At 35.7% G+C, this 22165-nt stretch overlaps 1 protein-coding gene across 7 annotated transcripts in view; it reads right to left on the minus strand.

Annotated features, from left to right (window-relative positions):
• LRBA (LPS responsive beige-like anchor protein) overlaps window positions 1-22165 on the minus strand; it is a 512136-nt gene that overhangs the window by 428830 nt on the left and 61141 nt on the right. For 6 of the 7 annotated variants that reach the window (XM_036031880.1, XM_036031882.1, XM_036031879.1 and 3 more), the window contains 11 exons: window positions 20321-20518; window positions 20006-20139; window positions 16911-17019; window positions 16455-16607; window positions 11782-11950; window positions 9490-9569; window positions 7981-8043; window positions 5792-5889; window positions 1817-1909; window positions 556-664; window positions 72-153 (listed from right to left, as the gene is read on the minus strand). In XM_036031880.1, coding sequence (XP_035887773.1) covers window positions 72-153; window positions 556-664; window positions 1817-1909; window positions 5792-5889; window positions 7981-8043; window positions 9490-9569; window positions 11782-11950; window positions 16455-16607; window positions 16911-17019; window positions 20006-20139; window positions 20321-20518 — 1288 coding nt within the window. Of the gene's footprint in view, window positions 1-71; window positions 154-555; window positions 665-1816; window positions 1910-5791; window positions 5890-7980; window positions 8044-9489; window positions 9570-11781; window positions 11951-16454; window positions 16608-16910; window positions 17020-20005; window positions 20140-20320; window positions 20519-22165 lie in introns of those variants that run through there. The other variant, XM_036031883.1, reaches the window with a different exon arrangement.

Genomic DNA, 22165 nt, shown 5'->3' on the forward strand with positions numbered 1-22165 from the left:
TTAAACACCTTAAACTTACACAGTATCTCAATAAAGAAAAACAAAAATTTAAAAAGTATTTAAATACATACGAGGATTCTGTATCTTTACTGAAGAATCAGGATCTGGATGCTGTTTATGGATCACTTGCGTACAAATCTGTTCTATGAGAATCTACAGATGTAAAACAACAGATTATATGATCATAATCACTGTACTGCCATCACCGTTCAAGAACTTTAAGTACAGTAACAATCAACATTAATTTATATAATCCAATATTATCACAGTAAATATCCTCTGCATCGTATTAAATGATTTCAACATTTTAACTCTGCTTTTACTGATCATAATGATACATCAAATAGTCAATACAATGGAGGAAATACTTAAAAATACCGCTTGCTTAATAATTCATACATCAATAGATCAAGATACAGCCACATGTCATTTATATGACTAATTTCAAAACTGTACTTCAAACCTGAACAATCTTATTTCCTCTACATGCCATCAACTCAATTATTTAGGCATTTCCATGAGAAATCAGTGAAATCAAATTCTAACTATTCCTACCTCAAACAGGACATTGTATGTGGTCATGGTGATTAAATTTGTGTGAAGCATGAGTCTCTCGGCTAACAGGGAGAACAGTCCATGTCCAAGCATGACTTCAGCTTTTCTTCTGTGACGACATAGAAAGAACCAAATGCGCAGTCTTAGTATGCACTATTTTGTATGAATGACGGAGACACAAAAATGTCTTTCACATTACCAATAAATTCCAGCTCAGTAACTCTCTCACCTTTCGTTGACCTAGGACTTATATTAGGCCACAAAATCTTTAAGGAGAGAAATACAAAGTACAATATAAGCACAGCTAAAATTTAAAAAGAAAAGTATAAAACTAGCTATGCAGATTTTCACCAAAATCTTCAGAGCAACTATATATTAACTAGTTGCTACTCTTTGTCAGTGCTGAGCTAAGCTCTACTATGGATAATTTAAAGCCTAGTACATGGTTAAAGAGAAAAACAATGCAGAGAAAAAAGCAAAAAAGAAATTAAGAAAACGAATACCATGGAGATAAATATACTAAAACTAAACTTCCAAGCAAGAATTTAAAAACTGAAGAATTATAAAATTTAATTCTACACCTGGCTTGTCACCTTTTTTTTTTCCCAAACGGCTGGATAGTAACATTTTCAGCTTCAGAGACCATATGGTCTCTGCAGCAACAACTCAACGCTGTTGCTGTTGTGTGGAAACTGTGACAGACAACAACCAAGGAAGTCACTGTGCCTGTGTTAGAATAAAACTGTATTTACAGGCGGCCAGGCATTCAACAGAAATACCACAGTTGAACAACATTTTTCTACCACCAAAATGGTTATTTTTCAGAATAAACCAATCCTGGTACAAGGAACAATAGGTAAGATATGAATGTCTGCATCCAGCTAAGAGAAAAGAATGGAAGTTTTAGTTTTTAATTATACATAGAGCAGAACACATTATGGGACAGACATCCAAGTTAATATGGTAGTTTTTATAGTACAGAGAAATGAAATGATGAACAAGTCACCTGAAATGAAGTCTCCATTGTATCTAGAATTCAATTTATACAAATGTGTCCCCATATTGAGCAAAAACAAATATAAAATTTAAATAATTTTTATTAAAAATAACATATTCCTGTTCCCACTTTATCTTTAATGTATAGAAATGAGATTAAATTTATATAGCATTTTCTGAATAAAAATAGAGAAAAGAGAGACTACTTAGTGCAAAACAAGTAAGTAATACACTACAGTTCATTTCAGACTTCATGCATACTCACTTTGGGGCCAGGTGCTTCAAAAAATAGCCCATTGCCTTGAGAGCTTGCACTCTGATTCCTTCGCTTGTTGATGCCAAAAGTTTATAGATAATGCTGAATGAATTAAAGAACAAATTACTTCAAGTGTATTATTCAAAAGAAAACATTTTAAATATATGTAAATTTTTTCATAATCATATATTAGAAATCTAATTTCAAGTAAGATATGGGTGAATTTAATATACACTTATAATATTTTAAAACACTTCTCCACTATAGGTTGTCTTCAAAAACCCAGTTTAGTCCTGGCTGGTGTGGCTCAGTGGACTGAGTGCTGGCCTGGGAACCTAAACGTCGCCAGTTCAATTCCCAGTCAGGGTACATGCCTGGGTTGCAGGCCAAGTCCCCCACTGGGGCATGCAAGTAGCAACCAACTGATGTTTCTCTCAAACATCAATGTTTCTCTCCCTCTCTTTCTCCTTCCCTTCCTCTCTCTCTAAAAATAAATAAAATCTTTTCAAAAAATCACTATTTAAGAAAAACCCATTTTAAATATAAAGAAACATAAATTAAAAGTAAGTGAATGGAGAAAATATACCATGTTAATGCTTACCAAAAGAAAGCAAAAATAGCTATATTAATTTCAGACACAGAAGGCTTCAAAATTAGTAAAGTTATCAAGGATAAGGAAGGGAATTAAGTAATGATAAAGATGGCAATTATCCAAGAAGAAATAATAATCCTTAACATGTGTGTGCCTAACAATAAAGAGTAAGAGTATGTGAGGAGACGTAGGTGAATTCACTATCATAGTTAGAGACTTCAAGATCCGTTTCTCAGAAATGGACAGGCCCCAGCATGCAGAAAACCAGTAAGGACATCGGTAAATTCAACAATTCGATCAATTAATTGGATGTAACTGCTACCTATAGACTACTTCATACAAGAGCAGAATATACATTTTTCCCAAGCTCACAAGGAACATTAGCCAAGTAGACCACATTTGGGGCCCTAAAACACGCCTAAACAAATGTAAAGACTAGAAATTATATACCATTTGCTCTCAGACCACAGTAGAATTAAACTAGAAGTCAGTAACAGAAAGATAGCTGCAAAATTCCAAAATACCTTGAGTCTAAACAACACACTTCTAAATAAAATGTAGGTCAAAGAAGAAATCTCAAGAAATATTAAAATTATTTTCAACTAAATTAAAACAAAAACACAACTTACGAAAGTCCACGCAGCAAACGCTAGGCTTTACAGGAAAACTTCTAGCACTGAAAGCACATACTAGAAAGGAAGAACTTAAATCAGTAATCCACCCTAGGAAACTAGAAAATGTGGGTAAAACTGAATCCGAAGTAGGTAGAAGTAAGTAAGTAATAAGTAATAGACTACGAATCAACAAAACTGAAAACAGTAAATCAATAGAGAAAATCAACAACACCAAAAGGTGGTTCTTTAAAACAATAATATAGTCAATAATAAGCTTCTAGTCAGCTTAAGAAAAAAAGACAGAGGACACAATTCATTAACATCAGAAATGAAAGAGGAGCTATCACTACAGATCCCATGGACATACAAAGGATAATTTAAAAACACTACGAATAACTCTGTGCCCACAAATTCTGTCATCTAGATGAGAGAGGCCAATTCCTTGAAACACGCAATCTGCCAAAACTCACAGAAGAAAAAAGAGATGCTCTGAATAGGCTTGCATCTACCAAAGATACTGAATAAATAATAAGCAATGGTCCAAAATGGAAAGAACCAAGCCAGACGGATTCAGTGGTAAATTCCACCACATATTTAAGGAAGAACTTAAACCGATTCTCTACAATACCCTTCACAGAACAGACACAGGAGAAATACTTCCTGACCCATTCCATGAGACACCATTACCAGAAAAAGGCACTGCAGGAAAACTACAGACCAGTATCTCTCAAAAGATTAAAATATCCTCAAAAAATATTCAAATCTTTAAAAAAGTATTGAAAGAATTATATTCCATGTCTAAGTGATATTTATTATCCCAGGTACGCAAGGCTAGGTCAACATTTGAAAATCAATTAATGTAATCCATTACGTGAACAGGTAAGAAACATTACTGATCCTATTAGTAGATGTAGAGGAACCATGTGCTAAAATCCTATACCCATTCATGTTAAAAACGCTACACTAGAAATGCAGGGAACTTAATAGACTTATCTACAAAACACCTACAGATAACATACACTTAAAGGGAAGAAACTGGAAACTTTCCCAGTTAAGATCAGGTACCAGACAAGGATGCCCCCCTCCCGCTATTCCCCTCCAACATCACACTAGAAATTCTTGCTGATGCAGTAAGGCAAGAAAAGGGAAAAAAAGTATATAGATTGAAAAGAAACACATAAAAGTTTGTTCCCAAATGGCATAACCACCTATGGAGAAAATCTAGAGCTAAGCAACAAAAACCCTGGAACTGAAAAAGCGATTACAGCAAGGTTGTAGAACGTGACAGTCAATTGCTTCCCTATGTACCAACAATAAACAAGTGTACCATGAAATTAAAAGCATAACAGCATTTACATTAGCACCCAAAAAATGAAATGCTTAGATACTCATTGGTATTTGCCCAAAGGAGCTGAAAACTTACATCCACACATGCACATTTTAAGCAGCTTTATATACAACTGTCAAAACTTGCAAGCAACCGAGATGTCCTTCAGAACATAAATGGATAAACTGCACACATGCAAATAACAGAATATTATTCAACCCCAAAAGAAATAAACTATTAGGCCATGAAAAGACATGGAGGAACTTGCACCGGATATTACTAAGTGAAAGAAGCCGATCTGAAAAGGCTACTGTATGATTCCAAGTATATATACATTCTAGAAAAGGAAAAACCATGAAAACGTTAAAACTATGGAGACAGGGCTTGGAGAGACGGGGAGGGGGAGGAAAATAAATATAGAGCACAGGAAATTTTTAGGGCAATGGAAATACTCTGCATGATACCCTAATGACAGATACATTTCATCATACACTTGTCAGAACTCCACAGAACGTACACCACCAAGAGTGAGTCACAGGCTCTGTGTGACTGTGATGTGTCAATGCAGGTTCATTAACAGTCCCCCTCTGGCTGGGGACGTTCACAATGACAGGGGTGGGTAGTTACACCTCTGTGGGAGCGGGAGATAGATGAGAAATCTCGGCACCTCCCTCTCAGGTTTATTGTGAATATAAAACTGCTCTAAAAAGTATATTACAAAACAACTCTTCTGTCTCCTGCTAGCTATTGTTCCTTTTACTAAAAACCAAGAAATGAGAACAATTTGGAATACTGAGAAACTATGGCAACTTTTTCATGCATGTACATATGCAAATTGAAAAGCATAAAGCTGGCTCTGAGAGAATTACAGGCGTACTAGTGGTCTTTGGAGATTACCAACATTTTTTTACATCAATACAAATAAATCATTGTTTAATGGTAGCACATATTTATATTTGTGAAATATCATCATCATAAAAACAGGAAAATGAATGACAATGATAACAGAATGAATGATAATAAAAAATACATTTTACAAAAGTAAAAAGATTTAAAAGACAAATGAATGTGAAAGTAAATTTCATATTCAAGTCTCAAAAGTTACAAAGTAATCTAACTCTTTAAAAAAATCTGAGGTCATTCAGCCAGAGTCTATAGATTTCAATATAGCAAAGTGTAACAAAATTTGAATATAATACCAAATTTAAGGATAAGCAAAGTTCAATAAATTCATTATAGCCTTTCCTTCCTCATAGACACTTAGAAAAAAATCAGAAACATGATTATCTTAAAATGCTAAGACTTCAAATATGCTTCTATGTAAAAATTCCAATGTTTAATAACTAAGTTTAAAAAAAGATCCAGTAATACTTTGCATATCTAAGACTGTCATCTTCTAACGAGTCACTGATACAAAACATGTGGAAAGTCTTGATAGACTGAACTCTTACCGTAACCCATTCCTCTGGTCAAAAGCAGGTATCATAGAGTTAGGATGCTCTGACATTAACGCAACAAGCAGCTGTAGGACATCCATTAGATTGTCATCCTAAAATCATTGCAGAAAAAAATTTTAAAGATAGAAAAAAATAACTTATTTGAACACTGAATACTTCTAAAACAGAAATTTCAATTTCAAAAAATAAGTAGACATATATAATACATACTTGTTTTAACAAATTGGTTCTTTACATATATGTGTTCATTTGTACAACTGAAAGTACACAAAACCAAATAGTCAAATAATTTCTCAATAATGAAATAAAATGCCTCTTATACCACAGGTGGCAAACATAAAGCCCATGGGCCATATCCAGCCCTCCACCTTGTTTTATCCGGCCTGGCACCTTGTTTCTACCCAGCGGCAGTGCCAAGCTCCTTGCCCCTGGTTAACGAGTAGTTAAATTTCTGCAGTCCTAAAATTACATTCTGCCCTTTGAAGGCAACTGTGAGGCTGATGTGGTCCCCGGTGAAAATGCATTTGACACCCCTGTCTTCCACTGTATCAAGATTTCCTAAAACATATTCTACAGATATTAACCTGCCTTAACAGGATTTTTTTAAAGGAAGATTTATACACCAAGAAATTGGGAACTACGTTGTTGTTTTCATTACAGCAAGAAGGCAGAGCCTTCATCGGATGACAGGTGCAGTGACTCTGGCAGCAGTGCGGGGGCAACACATGATGCACCGCATCCTAAAACTGACCCGAACCGCTGTGCTCACTGAACCTCTCAAGAAACTACTTCCAAAAGACGGCTTTTGGGCAAATGGTGACTGGATGGTTCTCACGTATTATCTACTTTCAGCATTCAACATATAGATACCAATGAATGCTGAGTTACACTACTGTGTGTCGTGTAACTTGCGAACTTACAGAATAGCATGTATGAATTCTGAAGTTTAAAAAAATTCAAGGAAATTCTTCACAACTGTTGCTGAGTATTTCAGTATGTATGCTCATCATCAGGGCCAACTGGGGCAACACTGACCACAAAGGTAGGGGAAGCAGCAGTTGGCTGTCTCTGCTGCCCTGCGTCTAGGTTCCATTCACTGCTTTTGAACTTGCACTTCTGGCAGCCACTTGAGGACCTGATCCTCCACATGCTAACTCACTCATCCACAGCTGGGGCACTGAGACTTTGAAAAAGTGTCATTTGAAGGAACTGAAAGACCGCTGAATAGATTCACAGATAAGACAAGGTCACTGTGACTCCCAGTTTCTCTTTTATGAATTACTTTTGTCCCTTAAGGTTAATAAAAATCAAAATCACATATAACAACAGATTACGAGGAAGTGCAACTGAAAATCTTCAACTGTTAGACTGGATCAAGAAAATCTAAAAACAGAATGCTCCACTCAAGAGTAAAATGAAATCACAATCATCAATGTCTGAGCCAAATATAATCCCATGAAGAAATTTAATCTATTCTTTTCTGCCCCAATTAACAAAGACGGGTCCCAACAATCTCATTTATTAATGATTAAAGAAGGCATTATTTCATGTTGCAACAGATACTTATTAACTGACAAAACATGAATTATAATATAAGAAGGTAAATTATTGAAAATGTGTGTTTTATATGAAATTCCAATTTCCAAAATCTACTTATTTAAAACACATTTAATTAAATTATTTGGTTAGACTGTATCTTGCATATATTACGTTTCCCCAGTACTAAAAAATAAAGGAAAAACCCATACGTATAAACCTGCTCTTCAACCACATAATTTGAAGCCCCATTACAATGAGTTGTTTCACTGAAGTCATGCAAAATCAACAGGAAGACTGCGTCTTGCGAATTTTTAAATCCAATTTCTTTCAGTCATTTTGGGGACCTGTTTTCCATGTTACACTGGTTCCTGGAAATACACTAGAAGTATTCTTTGATACACTTCATAGTTAGTTTAGTTAAGGTCTAATGTCAACACTTTTAAAGACTTTCATGATATTTCTCTGAGCCCTCTTGTGTTAATAAAGGATATTTATATGAAGGTTGCTAACATTTAGTTCCAAGATACATTTGTTCCCCATTATAGGTGTACCATTAATGAAAGACAACTTTTTCACTTAAAAATAAAGCCTATAATACAGCCTGAAGAAAAAAGGAATCCCGAAACATAAAACTGAAATGTTACCTCATGCATAGTGAGCAGGTAGTTAAGAATGGCCTGTAGTTCATCTTCCTTCACTCCAGAATCCTTTAAAAACATGAACAAGTATTTTAAATTTGCATATTAAAAACTTTTTAATGGAAATTATACACATAAGCTTTGTCAACATGGTCAGATGACATAATTGTATACAAAAAGATAATGTAATATAGAAACTAAATTTAAAATAAAAGCTGAAGGACACACTAAAGACACAGTTTTCAAGACTGCAGAAGTCAAAAGAGGTCTGATATCAGTATCCTGGTTTTGGTACCTTATATAATATGATAACCTATCTAATAAAGCTACCGAATCCTGAAGTGAGCAAGCCAAAAATAGTAATTAATGATAAAGAGTATTATCCATACCCATCACTCCCCTAAATAGGGAAGATAGCTTTTCTATTAATCTTTTCTATTAAATTTAGAAAGTAAAATAAAGTTTCTAAAATTACCAAGTTAAAATGTTAAGCATTAAAAATTAAGAAGTAATTTTACTGGGAAAAAGAGTGGATTTCTAAATGAATGCAATATGAAATTTTCAATCTAATCTATCAATTATTAACCATAAAACAAAGGTGCACTCTCAAAAAAGAATAAGATAATTAAGAAACAGACAAAAAACACACAATAATAAAGTCAATTTAAAAGATAAATCTTTAAATAAATGAAATGTATCTGAGTCTGCAATATACACTAAAATTTAAATCAACTTGCTGTAACATTATGTAACAGCTAATAAAGCATTAAATTGTAAAGACTAAGAAATAAAATGTTATAAAAATACTGAATAAGCCCTGGCTGGTGCAGCTCAGTGGACTGAGCACCAGATAGAGAACCACAGGGTCGCCAGTTAGATTCCCAGTCAGGGCACGTGTCTAGGTTGTGGGCTAGGCCTCCAGTGGGGGGTGCCTGAGAGGCAAGCACGCAATGATGTTTCTCTCCCTCCCTTCCCCTCTCTAAAAATAAATAAAATCTTTAAAAAATACTGAAGAAAACATTGGCAACAAATACATTTATGTATTGCCATCTTATAATATAAACAAAAACAACTTCCTTAAAAACTATTGAATTTAACTCCCTCTATAGTAGAATGAAGTTAGACAAACCATAGTCATTTCTAAAGGCTGACACACCTATCTGGTATATTTATACAGGAAAGTTATTCCTCCGAACATGAATGTCAGGTACAAGGGGCTCCCTGAACTGAAACCTCCTTGAGCAGCTTTGCTGACTGCTGCATCAAGCAGTGCCAGGTACAGAACAGAAACAGCAAATTCCTGCTTAGTGAAAGAAATGATCACACCTGAACTGCTACAGACTTTCATATAACACCTATCACAATTAACAAAGAACAAACATGATAATGAGTATCTTTCAAAGTATTTTCCAATGTGTAACCCTGGGTAACAGAGCAAATAAACTAAGATTGTATTTTATCTGAAATTACATGTTACAATACACACATGCTTTAGGATAATAGAGATGAACTCACCCTCATCACTAATTGCTTAATGAACATCAATAAGAATGCTCTTAGAGAAAGTATTTCTTTTTGAGTAGGTCGTGGTCCATCTTAAAAAAAAAATACATATATATACACATACTTAGTATTTCAAAGACCACAAAGCTAAGTATAAAATTTGCATTCCCAATAGTTTTTCCACTTATTTATAAGAATATAAAGGTTCAATATCCTCAAGAGCCTTATGCTCTAGAAAGACCAGCATTCAGTCGCAGACACAATTGCATACATAATGCTCCAGTGACACAAAATTGGCTCTGCTCAAACTGCCCTGAAGAAGTCTTTAAATAATATCAAAGGAATTTCAAAACATAAATGTAAGGTAGCAAAATCCATATTCAATAACAATAGGCACTTAAATTTTGTTTTAAAAGATTCTCAGAATGATACTACGGCAGCATAAGTTTATCAGAAAAAGAAAAATCTAAACTTCTATGTGCGTTTAGTAGGAGAAAAACCTTTTTCTCTACTGTTACCATTGTTGTAAGCTAATCCAAAAATCTCAAAAGCACAACTCAACACAGTATCACTCATGAAGAAGTGAAACATTATGTTGACTACCTCTGACTTCTCTTCTTGAGCAAGTCCTTGGTCACACATGGCTCACATTAAAGTCAATTTTCATGTCTCAAACATATAATTCCCAGAAAGCTTTGAAACCAAACACCCATTGTTCTAAGATCCTAAGTGAGTACCTGTTTTCTGCAATTTTTCCCCCAGTAATCATTATTTACAACTAGTTCCTAGACCACCAAAGCATAAGACCACCATGACCTTGAACAGATCAATTAAAAGTGCAAGAAAATTGTTTAAAATCTGTTCCACATGACAATTCCTAGACAAAGAATAGGTTACAGAGTTACAATAGAATCATAAAGTTGGTCCATCTCTCTCACTTGAAGTCTAAGACTTTCCCAATGTCACTGATCTATTACAAAATCAAGGCCGGAATAAAACACCAATGCCCAGGGCAGTACGTGATACACCGACAGCACCATGAAATAGTCGTCAGGAAATTATTGCCTCGTTCTAGATCCACCACAACCTTGCCAGCTCAGAGCTCGTATTACTTGTATGTGTCCTCACAGCTTTCTAAATTGTAGACAGCACACTCTCTGAGAATAAATCAAGCTTATTTTGAAAAGGATAAAAAAAAGTACTGTACAAATATGAAACCTTATCTTTCTGTATCACTGAACAGCCAAAGCCTTTGAGTACAAACAGAATGGATGTTGTCTGACTCTCCAGCATCCGGTTCCCAATTTCAAGCAATGGCCCTCAGTTTTTATCAAGCGACCGAGCCCATCCTCACCCTCAGATCGTGGGTTCCGGAGGTGGGAAGGGCCTCGGTGCCTGGGCAGGCTGACGAACACCTGCCACCCAGATGGGCACACAATGCAATCAGAGCCAATGAGCAACAAAAACACTAAAAGAGACTTTTTCTGGAAATGCTCAATACAGGCAGATGGTCTTTTGCTGGATTCCAAGTTGTGAAAATGTGAAGGTGAAGTGGCCACTTGGTACTACAAAGGGAGAGAATACATGAAAAAGCCCACAGAGAAGAGCTGGAGATGAAAAGAGACAAATTGTTGCCAAGGGCCATATTCTGAGCCCCGCACCAAGTTTTACTGAAACGGCCAGATTACACAAACTGACTAACTCTTTATGATGGAAGGCGGTCTGAAGCAGGTTTTGCAATACTTACAATCAAAAGAGCTACCAATTGCCAAAATTTTTATTTTGACCCCTTCCATGAACTCCTGACATTACGAATGAACATTATACTGCAAGTCATTTAGTTTCCTGATTACACAGGAAAATAATTACTGAAGTGTTGTGATTTCATTATATTTATTAGAAGCAGATATTCCCTACTTCTGCAAGAAACCTCCATCTCCCCAAAAACAGTTTTCAATGATCTCACTGCGACAACTGGCACCAGCAGTAGCAACACCAGTTGCTATGTAGACTTTCTTCTCATTTTCAGTGACTTGAAACAATCATTCTGGTCATAGCTGCCCCCAAAACAACTCACACCAGCAAAAGTAGCATTTTTTTTAATAAAAGTAGCACGTTATTAACCTTTGGTGATCACGATTTAAGACAAACATCAATATAATCAATAGATTAAAAGAAAACTTTGCCATGATGAAATTTACAAAATCTTCCATTATACCATAACAGTATTGGTTAAAAAAAGAAAAGAAAGAAAATCCTAACTCGCCATATATATAACATAATACACTGACACAGGAAACAGACCTAGTCCTTTCGGGGTGATGCCACTGCGATCCTGCGGATTCACCGCCCAGTAATAGTACTTCAGGGTGTGCATGATGAGAAGCACCGTTCCGACTCTCCGGATGGCATTGTATATGTTGACAGTCCCGATGAATTCGGTGGACAGGTAAGTATACAGTGTCAACTGAACCTAGAGAATCCAAATGAGGAGCTTAAATCACAGGAGCAGACCAGCATCGTACCCAACTCTAGTAATACCCTCTCAGGCTGCTTTACTTGAACTGTATTCCTTCCCAAAAGTAAGGTGCTGAGCTTGGTAAAAACTTCCACATTAATAAGTAACACATATGAACTGAAACCCACACAAAAACACACTCCTTATAAAATAAAATCAGGCAAAGTCTTCTTTTACAGTAGCATTATAAAATAAATATGCCTAAGTATATCAAATTTTTGCAGCACTAGTATGCTATGGGAAAAACTGATTCTTATTCAGCAATCAGCAACTATTCATGAACGTGTAACTTTATAAAATTACTAATGCTATGTGTGGTGGTTTTAGAAATTTTTCTTGTTTTGGAGAAAATTAGAAGCTAGGAAAACCTAAAAAAAAAGAAAAGTGGCGGTAGCTGAAAAAAAAGTAAAATTAAGTCAAAAGAAACAAACCCATACAGAAACATGGAAAGCCTACCATAAGAAATATTTACTATAAAAAATACAAGTCTATTGTAATTGTTCATTACTATAAAGATTGTAAGTATAACATTACAGTCTATAAGCATGTTCATCATCCCTCTCCTCCAATTAAGGATTCTATAACCTTAATTTCTAAGTAAATAATCTAAATAAACACACTAGAACTTATTAACTTCAAGATAGAAGCTCTTGCTATGCAAGACAAAGATTAAGTGGTGCCCCACCACCATACGTTTCCTCTGAACACAAAAGTTCAACCAAATTATGGCTCTAAAATTCACCAAAAACTGTACTATTTGTAACAGAACAACATAAAGAGTGCTTTTGGTCTACTCCAGCGATTTTCAACCTTTTTCATCTCATGGCACACATAAACTAATTACTAAAGTTCTGTGGCACACTAAAAAAAAATGTATCACATTTTTTGCAGACCTGGCAAAAAAATAGGTATAATTTTGGTTCATTCTTATAAGATAGCTATTGTTGTATTGGCTGTTGTCATTTTTTAAATTTACAGTCAAAAGGAAAAGAGGTCAGTGACCCTAACTAAATAGTCAGGTACTGCATGCTTTAAAAGTTCTTGTGGCACACTGGTTGAAAATCCCTGCTCTACTTTAATGTCAAAATCAAGAATTTTTCATTTCATGGGTAGTGGACATACTTTATAAAGTGAACAACTTTAAAAGTAGCGCATATATACTCCTGTGGCCAAAGGCCAAACTATTCCTGATCGTTTACAACTGAGCATTTATGTTACCTTCCCTGGACATGGAGGACATTTTCATCCTGCAAAATGCCTGGTGATTTCTTTAGGGAGTGAAAATTACGTGCCTATCATCCAGTTGCTTGAGAAATAAACAATCAGGGCTAAATAACCTAGGGAGTCAATCACTAACCGTAAATGGTGAAGAATAGTAGATTCTGAACCACTTAAAATGAAGGCTTAGAAGATGATTATAGTTTAGAAAACTACATATATACACACTGTAATCCAGTGACTTGCTGAAGAGAACAGTATTTTGACGTAGCTAGTGCTATTCAAATGAATAAGCTCAGTGTCCTTTTGATTGAGGTTATTTAACACTTTATGTGCCACGGTTCAAATTCTTAACCATGCTATTTCAGTTGTCCAGAAAATACTTACATCCACCTCCATATACAGCACTCTATTACAGAAATACAGTGGTATACACTGTCCCTCAGTAGCTGAAAGCCAATTAAGAGTTTAAAAAATACACACAAATTTAAGTGAAAAAACTAAAACTGATAAAGATAGCTACTGAAATAAGAAAGTTTATGAGGTAATATGCAATTAACTGCAAAATGAGTGACACAGAATTATTAAATACTATGAATTCAGAAGCTACAGAAACTATTACAGGATGAGCTAAAATAGTCAGGGAAATCCTCCCTAATAGCAAAGGTATTAAGGTAGGCTTTGAAGCTGAGTAGTAGGATATAGGTAGACAGAACAAAAGGGGAAATTTCAAACAGAAAATAATGGTACAAAAGGTTTCCCTAGATCTAGAACAATGATCCTCATTCCTGACTGTGCATTCAAATACCTGAAAAGCATTTTTAAAACACTGAGGTCTGGTGCTCGCTTCGGCAGCACGTACACTAAAAACACTGATGCCCAGGCTCTGTCCCCACCAATTAACTCAGAATCTAGGGTGGAGGGGATGGATTCTGTTCTTGGTTTTGATTTTTAAAAAAACCTCTCTTGATTCTATCAACAGCCAAGGTTGAGAACCACTGCTCTGGGATAACCTTTTGGTACCTGCCTAGCCTTTGAAGATAACAGTTTTTGACTGAGAAAGCCTACAAAGGAGAATTAGCATGAAAACTTAATGCTAGGAAAGGGATTACTTTATACTGAAAACAGTGGAAAACCATTACAAGTTTAAAGGCTCAGAAATGATCTGATGAGAGTAATATGCTAAAAACATACACTAATTCTGGCCAAAAAGTGATAAAAATATGGAAAACTGGATAGGAATTAATAGCAACATATTGAGATAAGAATGGAGACCTCAAGATTATTCATGCACTAATTATGAATAAACCTTTCCTCACTCACGCATTATATGATCTAATAACCACACAAGTTGCGTGTTAACAACTGTCTTTCCCATTAGACCTGAAATGCTAGGAAGACAGGATTTAGATCTTTCTTGTTCACCACCGATTCCATGTGCTTGGCAGGAAGCGGCCACCCAAATGAAGGACTACCGCCCACCAGACAAGCCACCTCTCTGGTGAGGTCACCGAAAAGACTGTAGCTGCGCAGATCCAAGATAAACGGATATTCTCAATCACTGTGAGCACCCTTTTCCAAAAGCAAAGTTTGATTCATACATCCATATCCTCAACTCTGGTAAACAGAGGGAAATTTACCAAAAACTAATGAAGCTCAAACTTTATGCCCAACTCATCCGTACAGGTCCCTTCAAGACCCTAACCCTAATTTTGTATGCATTTTGTCATATTCTTTTTCTTAAAAAGCTCCTCCCTCCCAAAATTGCATGACCTTCAAATCAAACAAATGTTGGATCTGCCTTTTGTTATTAACTACCTTTTACTAAAATAAAAATAGATATAACTCCTCATAGATATACAAAGCAGACAGTTAAAATAGAAGGAAAGTTTAATATTCCTAAGTCAACTGCAAATTCTAAAGAGGAAATTAAAGAAAATTATTAACAAGGAAATGGTAAGAAAATGAGTGTAATAATACCAGGAACTAAAGGAAATTATATAATAAAATTTTAAAAACATTTCCCTACAACTAAGTATTAATAAGAGCCTTTTGACCACATCAAAAGAGACCCCAAGCCTTACAAATATGCTGTTTAGTAAGACAAAGAAGTGTCTAGTAAGAGGTTTAAAAAGTAACTTGAAACAACCCTTGAAAAGAAATAAGACTGAGGGTCATAGAAGAGAAAGAGGTCAAATTTGAACCTGCAGATAAAAAGCTACAACCTCCAGCTGTCTCCTTTGATTATTTCCAAATGGCAATCAGAGTCAGCAGCTGTTTTTCTCTTTAACATTTGAAAAGGCCAGCTGAAAATAAGATACTATGACTCTAGAAACACAAAAAGTCTATAGACATTTTTTTCTGACAACTAGAATAAGTATGTGCTATTCCAAACATGAGAAACATGGCAAGTGGACCAGAGGGAGGGAGGGAGGGGGAGCAGAGAGGAAATTAATGGGTTTGAAGTGATACGACTTCTAATAAAACTGCAGATAATACAGATGCAATTATGTAATTTAATAAAAATTTGTTTCAAGTTATCCTTAACAATACCACTATTAATATGTTTAGAACAATTTAATACATTAGGTTTTATCAAAGGTTTTATTTATATACTTTATCACAAATACATAAACATTCACTTAGAAGTAACTGGTTTACTGTTACATTACTAAATGAATTGTGTACAAATATAATTCTATTTAATAGTTTGAATTAATGTGAAATTAAAATGATTAAATGAGACCAGTGTATCATGGAAGTCTTCGAGAAAGGGTGATGTTTCAGCTGTTCTTAGGAATTAAGCTCAGGAATTCATCATGTTGGTGGAAGGTATATGCTTGTAAAGAGGGAAAGAGTTCAGTGAGTTAAGGAATGAAAACATTCACACATATATGTGTATTTTCGACAGAACAGAACTACAGTTGCAGAAACATTCCACTTACACTGGAACTGTCCAACTTCGATTCATATTTAGTAAATCAAAGTCTCTCTGAAATAAAATTGTATTTAATTTAAGAGCAGAAAATACAGACTATAGCGCTTTTTAAAAAACAATTATACTGCTTTACAAAAAGAGAAACAAAAGACTTGCAAATTTACCTAAAAAATATGCTTAGCCAAACAATGTGATCTGCTGAAATCTTACATAATAGCACACAAAAGGATAAAAAAAATCCTCAAATTATCACTGAAGAACAAAAACTGGAAGACACTAAAACAAAATCGATATTCATATTACCTTGGCTGGGGTATGGATCCATATGGCTGGGTTAAGAAGAATGTGATCACACAACTGCTTGAGCAGGGGCAGCCCATTGTGCAGGTTACTCAGATATTTTGAAAATGCAAGGCAAAGTTCAAGCACTGCTCTGCTGACGTGGGATTTGGAAGACTGCAAAGAAAGGTATTTCAGAGGTCACTGACATCACTAAGCAGGGTAAGTAAATGAAAGGTTGTCAGTATCAGAAAAATGTTGGCCCACAGGCTATGCTCAAAGTTAAAGATGCCAAAAGACTTAACCACTTTTCTCTAATAAAGCGATGGGGGCAAGGTAAAACAACAGAGGGTTATTTTAATTTAGGTGATTTTACATCACCAAGGAGACACTTACAGACAATTTCTCAGCCACTTAGGAGATCAAGTCCGTGGTCTGAAAATTGAGAATCAAACATGTAAAACGCATTTCATACTTTACCTTTTCAAGACTATATCCTATTACCAAAAAGCCCTTGCAGGCAAGCATCTGCTCCTGCATGGCAATTGAATTCTTCAACAACTCCATGATAAAAGCCAGCAAAGTTGAACTGGAATAAGGAAAAAAAAAAAAAAGACTATGGTTTAAAAAAAAAGTATGTCATTAAAAAAAAAAGTAAGACAGATGAGGTCTATCATTTATCTTAATAAAAGTTCTCCATTTCAAGGAAGTTGAAGTTCTGTTAAAACTGCCTCAGCAGTATTCCAACCTAGAATTTTATTGTAAGATTAGAATTTACTCAAATATTTACTTCCTGGGCTTTATCACAAACATGTTAGTAAGTGAATTACTTACAAACATTATTACAAACATGCACAAATAGAGAAAAATAGGCAATAACCCAAAACAAGTAGTAAAATGGTTAACATAAATATATAAAGGCTTTAAAGAACGGATCGAACTTAGATCAGCCAGCGTATTCAACTGTGAAGGATAAGCGGCCGAACAGAGGAAAAAGATAAGTGGAGCAAAGAGACTGAGCAAGAATCCTAGAAATGTGTTAGGGCTCCAACTGGCCTACTTTGAAGGGACCAAAGGGTTCATAAAGGGGAAGATAAGAAAGTGAAGCTGAAGATAAAGTGAAATCCTCAAACACTAAGAATTGTGTTCGTTATCCCACTAGGAAAATCAGAATTCAATAGTGGGTCAAGAAGACCCTTAGAAGGGAATAGCCATGCTTCCATCCTCACAACTCCGACTAGAGATACTGGAAATGGAATGAAATAAGGTCAGCTGTCACCTCCTTCTCAAAGGGTCTGAGAGTTAGTTTCCCACAAAGAAAGAAAACATGACTGGCAGTCAAACCTGCCTTTAACTATCAGTAATTCCAATAAAGATGTAGAAAAGTTAAAAAAATAGTAACAAAGGAAAAAAAATAACTAAGCGGTATAACCAAGATTTCAGACCAAGATGCAAAGAAATATTCATGAAGTTAGTAATGTGTGTCAAGGATCATTTTCAATTTTTAAAGTAAAAAAAACTGAGATGTGATACTTTATTCTCTAAAAATAATCTAGAAAAAAATATTACATTATCAAACATATACACTGGTAGTAGACCAGTTATACATCAAAACAGAAATCTGACACATTTTCAAAATTGGAGAATGCAAAACTCCTTTCAATTACTCAAGGAATAAACTCCTTTTACTATAAATAGTTTCAAAATAGAGCCATGAAAATTTCATTTAGACATCCTCTCCAAAGTTTTATAACTTGCCCTAGATACCTAAGTCTCTGCCTTTTTTAGACTCAACGCTACAACAGAGAAAAATGTGCCAAATATACATTCTAACGAAAAGATTAAATCACCTGTTATATAACATCATCCAAATTTTTAGACTTCAATTACATGCAATCAACAACTATAAGGGTCAAGATGGAGGCATAGGTAGACACACTGGTTCTTCCCACAACCAAAAAAACGACAACACAAATTTAAAAACAAAAAACAACCAGAACTGACAGAAAATCAAACTGTATGGAAGTCCAACAACCAAGGAGTTAAAGAAGAAACATTCATCCAGACCAGTAGGAGGAGTGGGGACAGACAGCCGGGGCAGAGAGGACTCTAGGCAAGGCAGCAGCTAGAGAACCAGGAAGCCCCACATTTGCATGTGGATAAACCAGGAGGAACAACTGGGGGGTGAGACAGACCTCGCAACCCAGGGCTCCAGCACGGGGAAATAAAGCCTCAAACCTCTGACTGAAAACACTGGTGGGGGTTGAGGCAGCAGCAGGAGAAACTCCCAGCCTCACAGGAGAGTTCCTTGGAGAGACACACAGGGTCCTAAAATGTACACAAACCACACCCACCCAGGAATCGGCATCAGAAGGGCCCAATTTGATTGTGGGTAGTGGGGGAAGTGACTGAAAGCCAACAGAGAACTGAACAAATGGCATTGTTCCCTCTCGGACCCCTCCCCCACATACAGCACCACAACACAGTGACATGGGTTGCCCGCACTGGAAAACACCTAAGGCTCCACCCCTTACTACATAACAGATGCGCGAACACAAAAAAAAAAAAAAAAAAAAAAGGCCCAAATGAAATAACAGATCAAAGCTCCAGGAAAAATACAACTAAGCAATGAAGAGACAGCCAACCTATGAGATACACAGTTCAAAACACTAGTAATCAGGATGCTCACAGAATTGGTTGAGTATGGTCACAAAAACAGAGGAAAAAGTGAAGGCTATGAAAAGTGAAATAAAGGAAAATGAACAGGAAACCAACAGTGATGGGAAGGAAACCAGGACTAAAATCAATGGTTTGAACTAGAAGGAAGAAATAAACATTCAACCACAACAGAATGAAGAAAAAAGAATTCAAAAAAAATGAGGACAGGTTTAGGAACCTCCAGGACAACTTTAAACGTTCCAATATCTGAATCATAGGAATGTCAGAAGGAGAAGAGGAAGAGCAAGAAATTGAAAACGTATTTGAAGACATAATGAAGGAGAACTTCTCCAATCTAGCAAAGGAAATAAACTTCCAGGAAGACTCCCCAGGAGGGGAATGAGGGAAAAGGTACAGGGAATAAGAAGCATAAAATAGACAAGGGGAGATTAAGAATAGTATAGGAAATGTAGAAGCCAAAGAACATATATGTACAACCCAGGAAATGAACTAAGGGGGTGTGAAATGTGGGTCAGAGGGGGTGTGCAGGGCAAAGGGGAATATAGGGGGTGAAATAGGGCAACTATAATAGCATAATCAATAAAATATATTAAAAAACAAATATGAAAAGCTCAATTTCCATAATCACTGCCAAATAACAATTTAAAACGTTTTAATTAGAATGTTAGATAAAAATGTATTTCTGATAAATCCATTAGCACTACTTCTAACTTTATAAAAAACTTTTAGAGCTTCTATATTTCCTACTGATAAAGAATTTAAATTCATACTATTATTTTTTATATATGGATTTGTAACAACATTTGCAGTTCACGCCATTTCTTTAAATTACCGTGCAGCTCAGTGATGACGACAGTAGCTTGCGTCAAATTAAAGGCAAAAGGACAGTCACTCACCATATAGTCAGGTCGACCTCCTCAGATAAGTGCTGCCTGTAATCCAGCTGTGCAAAAAGCGGAAACAGCACTTGTACTCCTCCAATTGAATGCATAGCACTTTGGATGGAATGTGTCAAAACTGCCTTGACATCCTTATAAAATAGAAGACACCATAAAGATTCCAGTGATTTCTTTTTCAGAACAGTTAAAAATAAAGCCTAACAGGCACAATAAAATGTTATATTGCGTGTCTGTAACAGGATCTACCAACTACACATCAATAATACATCCAAATTTACCATTAAAAGTATTCTTAAAGATTCTGGCCAGTACCTGGAGCATGAGTGCATGGGGTGAATGAACGAAAATCGAAGGGTTGTCCTTAGGGGATGATTCGAGGCAAAGCTGGGCATCGGTAGCACGTGGATTGTACGTGAATGCAATGGCGCTAGAGAGTTTGCCGTCGTACAATAAAAGTTTGTGATGCTCAGCAAGGAACAGGTCACTTTCTGCTTTGAATTTAAATGTGCCCTAAGAATAAAAAGGAGAACAGTTAAGGCAGAACGCCACAAAAAGAAAATCTTGGTACAAATCATCACAGATATAAAAATTTAAGGAGACAGACCACTAGTCACTTTCCTAACACTATCAACTATACACATTTAATTACTTCTGAAGTGGGCTGAATTCATGTTTAAAATATAATGGAAAACACATCAACTTGGCATTAAAATCTTGCATTCAAAAAAAATGTAAAAGTTAGTGTCTTGCCCACAGAGTATATTGTGTCTCTTTTTTCACTGAATTTTTGTCTTTATTGTTTCTTTACTTAAATTGTGGTAAAATGGTCATAAAATTTACCATCTTAAATATTTTAAGTGTACGGTACAATAGTGTTAACTATATGTACACTGAACAACAAATCTCTAGACCTTCTACATCTTGCCAAGCTGAAACTCAATACCCACTGAACATCTCATCTCCACCTCCCCCCATTCCCTGGCAACCACATTCTACTTTGATTCTACGAGTTGCACTACTTCCTGGAACTCGTTTATGTGGAATCAGAGTTATTTGTCTTTTTGTGACTGGCATAATGACCGTGAGATTCACCCATGTTGCTACATGTGACAGATTTCCTTCTTTTTAAAAGAATATAATATTCCATTATATGTATGTGCCACATTCTCTTTATTCATCTGTCCATGTACAGTTAGGTTGCTTCAACCTCTTATGATTTAGCCATCATAAATAATGCTGCAGGGAACCTGGGTAGCACAAATATCTCTTACAGATCCTGCTTTCAATCATTTTGGATCTATACACAGACAAGTGCTCAATCACATGTTAATTTTATATATGTATACTTTATTAACTGTAATTATAAGTAAATCAACTCAAAGTTGATTGTTTAAAGAACGTAACAAACATTAAATGCCTCCCTAAAACCAAAGCAGACCAACAGCTTAACCTAATTTTCTCAAATTTTCTTGTTTCATGACATTCTTAGCATCTTGGTAATTTTTGTAGCACTCTAGACCAAAATAAATATTAAACATTTTTGTTTATTAAGTAGTTTGATCCAAACAACTTCAGATTTCAACAATTTAGTAACCATTTGAAAAAACTGTGGTACAAGATGGAAAAAAACATGTTTCCTTCATTAAATTAATTATTAATGGGATGTACATGCATCTTGTCACTGCACAAATTCTCCAACTTTGGAATCAGATTTCATACTTCATCCTCACTTCCTGTTTCACACTGATTTTTCCCATGGTACTTTTTTTTTTTTTAATCACAGCAACTATTGAAAGCTTAGCTGTGCAAGCCCCAGCTGGTGTGGTTCAGTGGACTGAGTGCCAGCCTGCAAACCAAAGGGTCGCCAGTTCAGTTCCCAATCAGGGCACATGCCTGAGTTGTGGGCCTCAAGAGGCAGCCACACACAGAAGTCTCTCTCCCTCTCCTTCTCCCTCCCTTCCCCTCTCTCTAAAAACTTGAGCTACTGTCCCACATGTGACAAGTATACTGTATTTCCCTCAAATAATTAAAGGACCCTCTGGACTCATGTGAATTCCCTGTGGTACCCCTGATTACTCTGACATACAGTCAGTAACCCAGGTAAGTTGCCCCATGCATCACCACCTTCAAACCAAGCTCAACCAGCACTGCGTAAGC

This window comes from Phyllostomus discolor, chromosome 8, assembly GCF_004126475.2.
Source record: "Phyllostomus discolor isolate MPI-MPIP mPhyDis1 chromosome 8, mPhyDis1.pri.v3, whole genome shotgun sequence".
NCBI lineage: Eukaryota > Metazoa > Chordata > Mammalia > Chiroptera > Phyllostomidae > Phyllostomus > Phyllostomus discolor.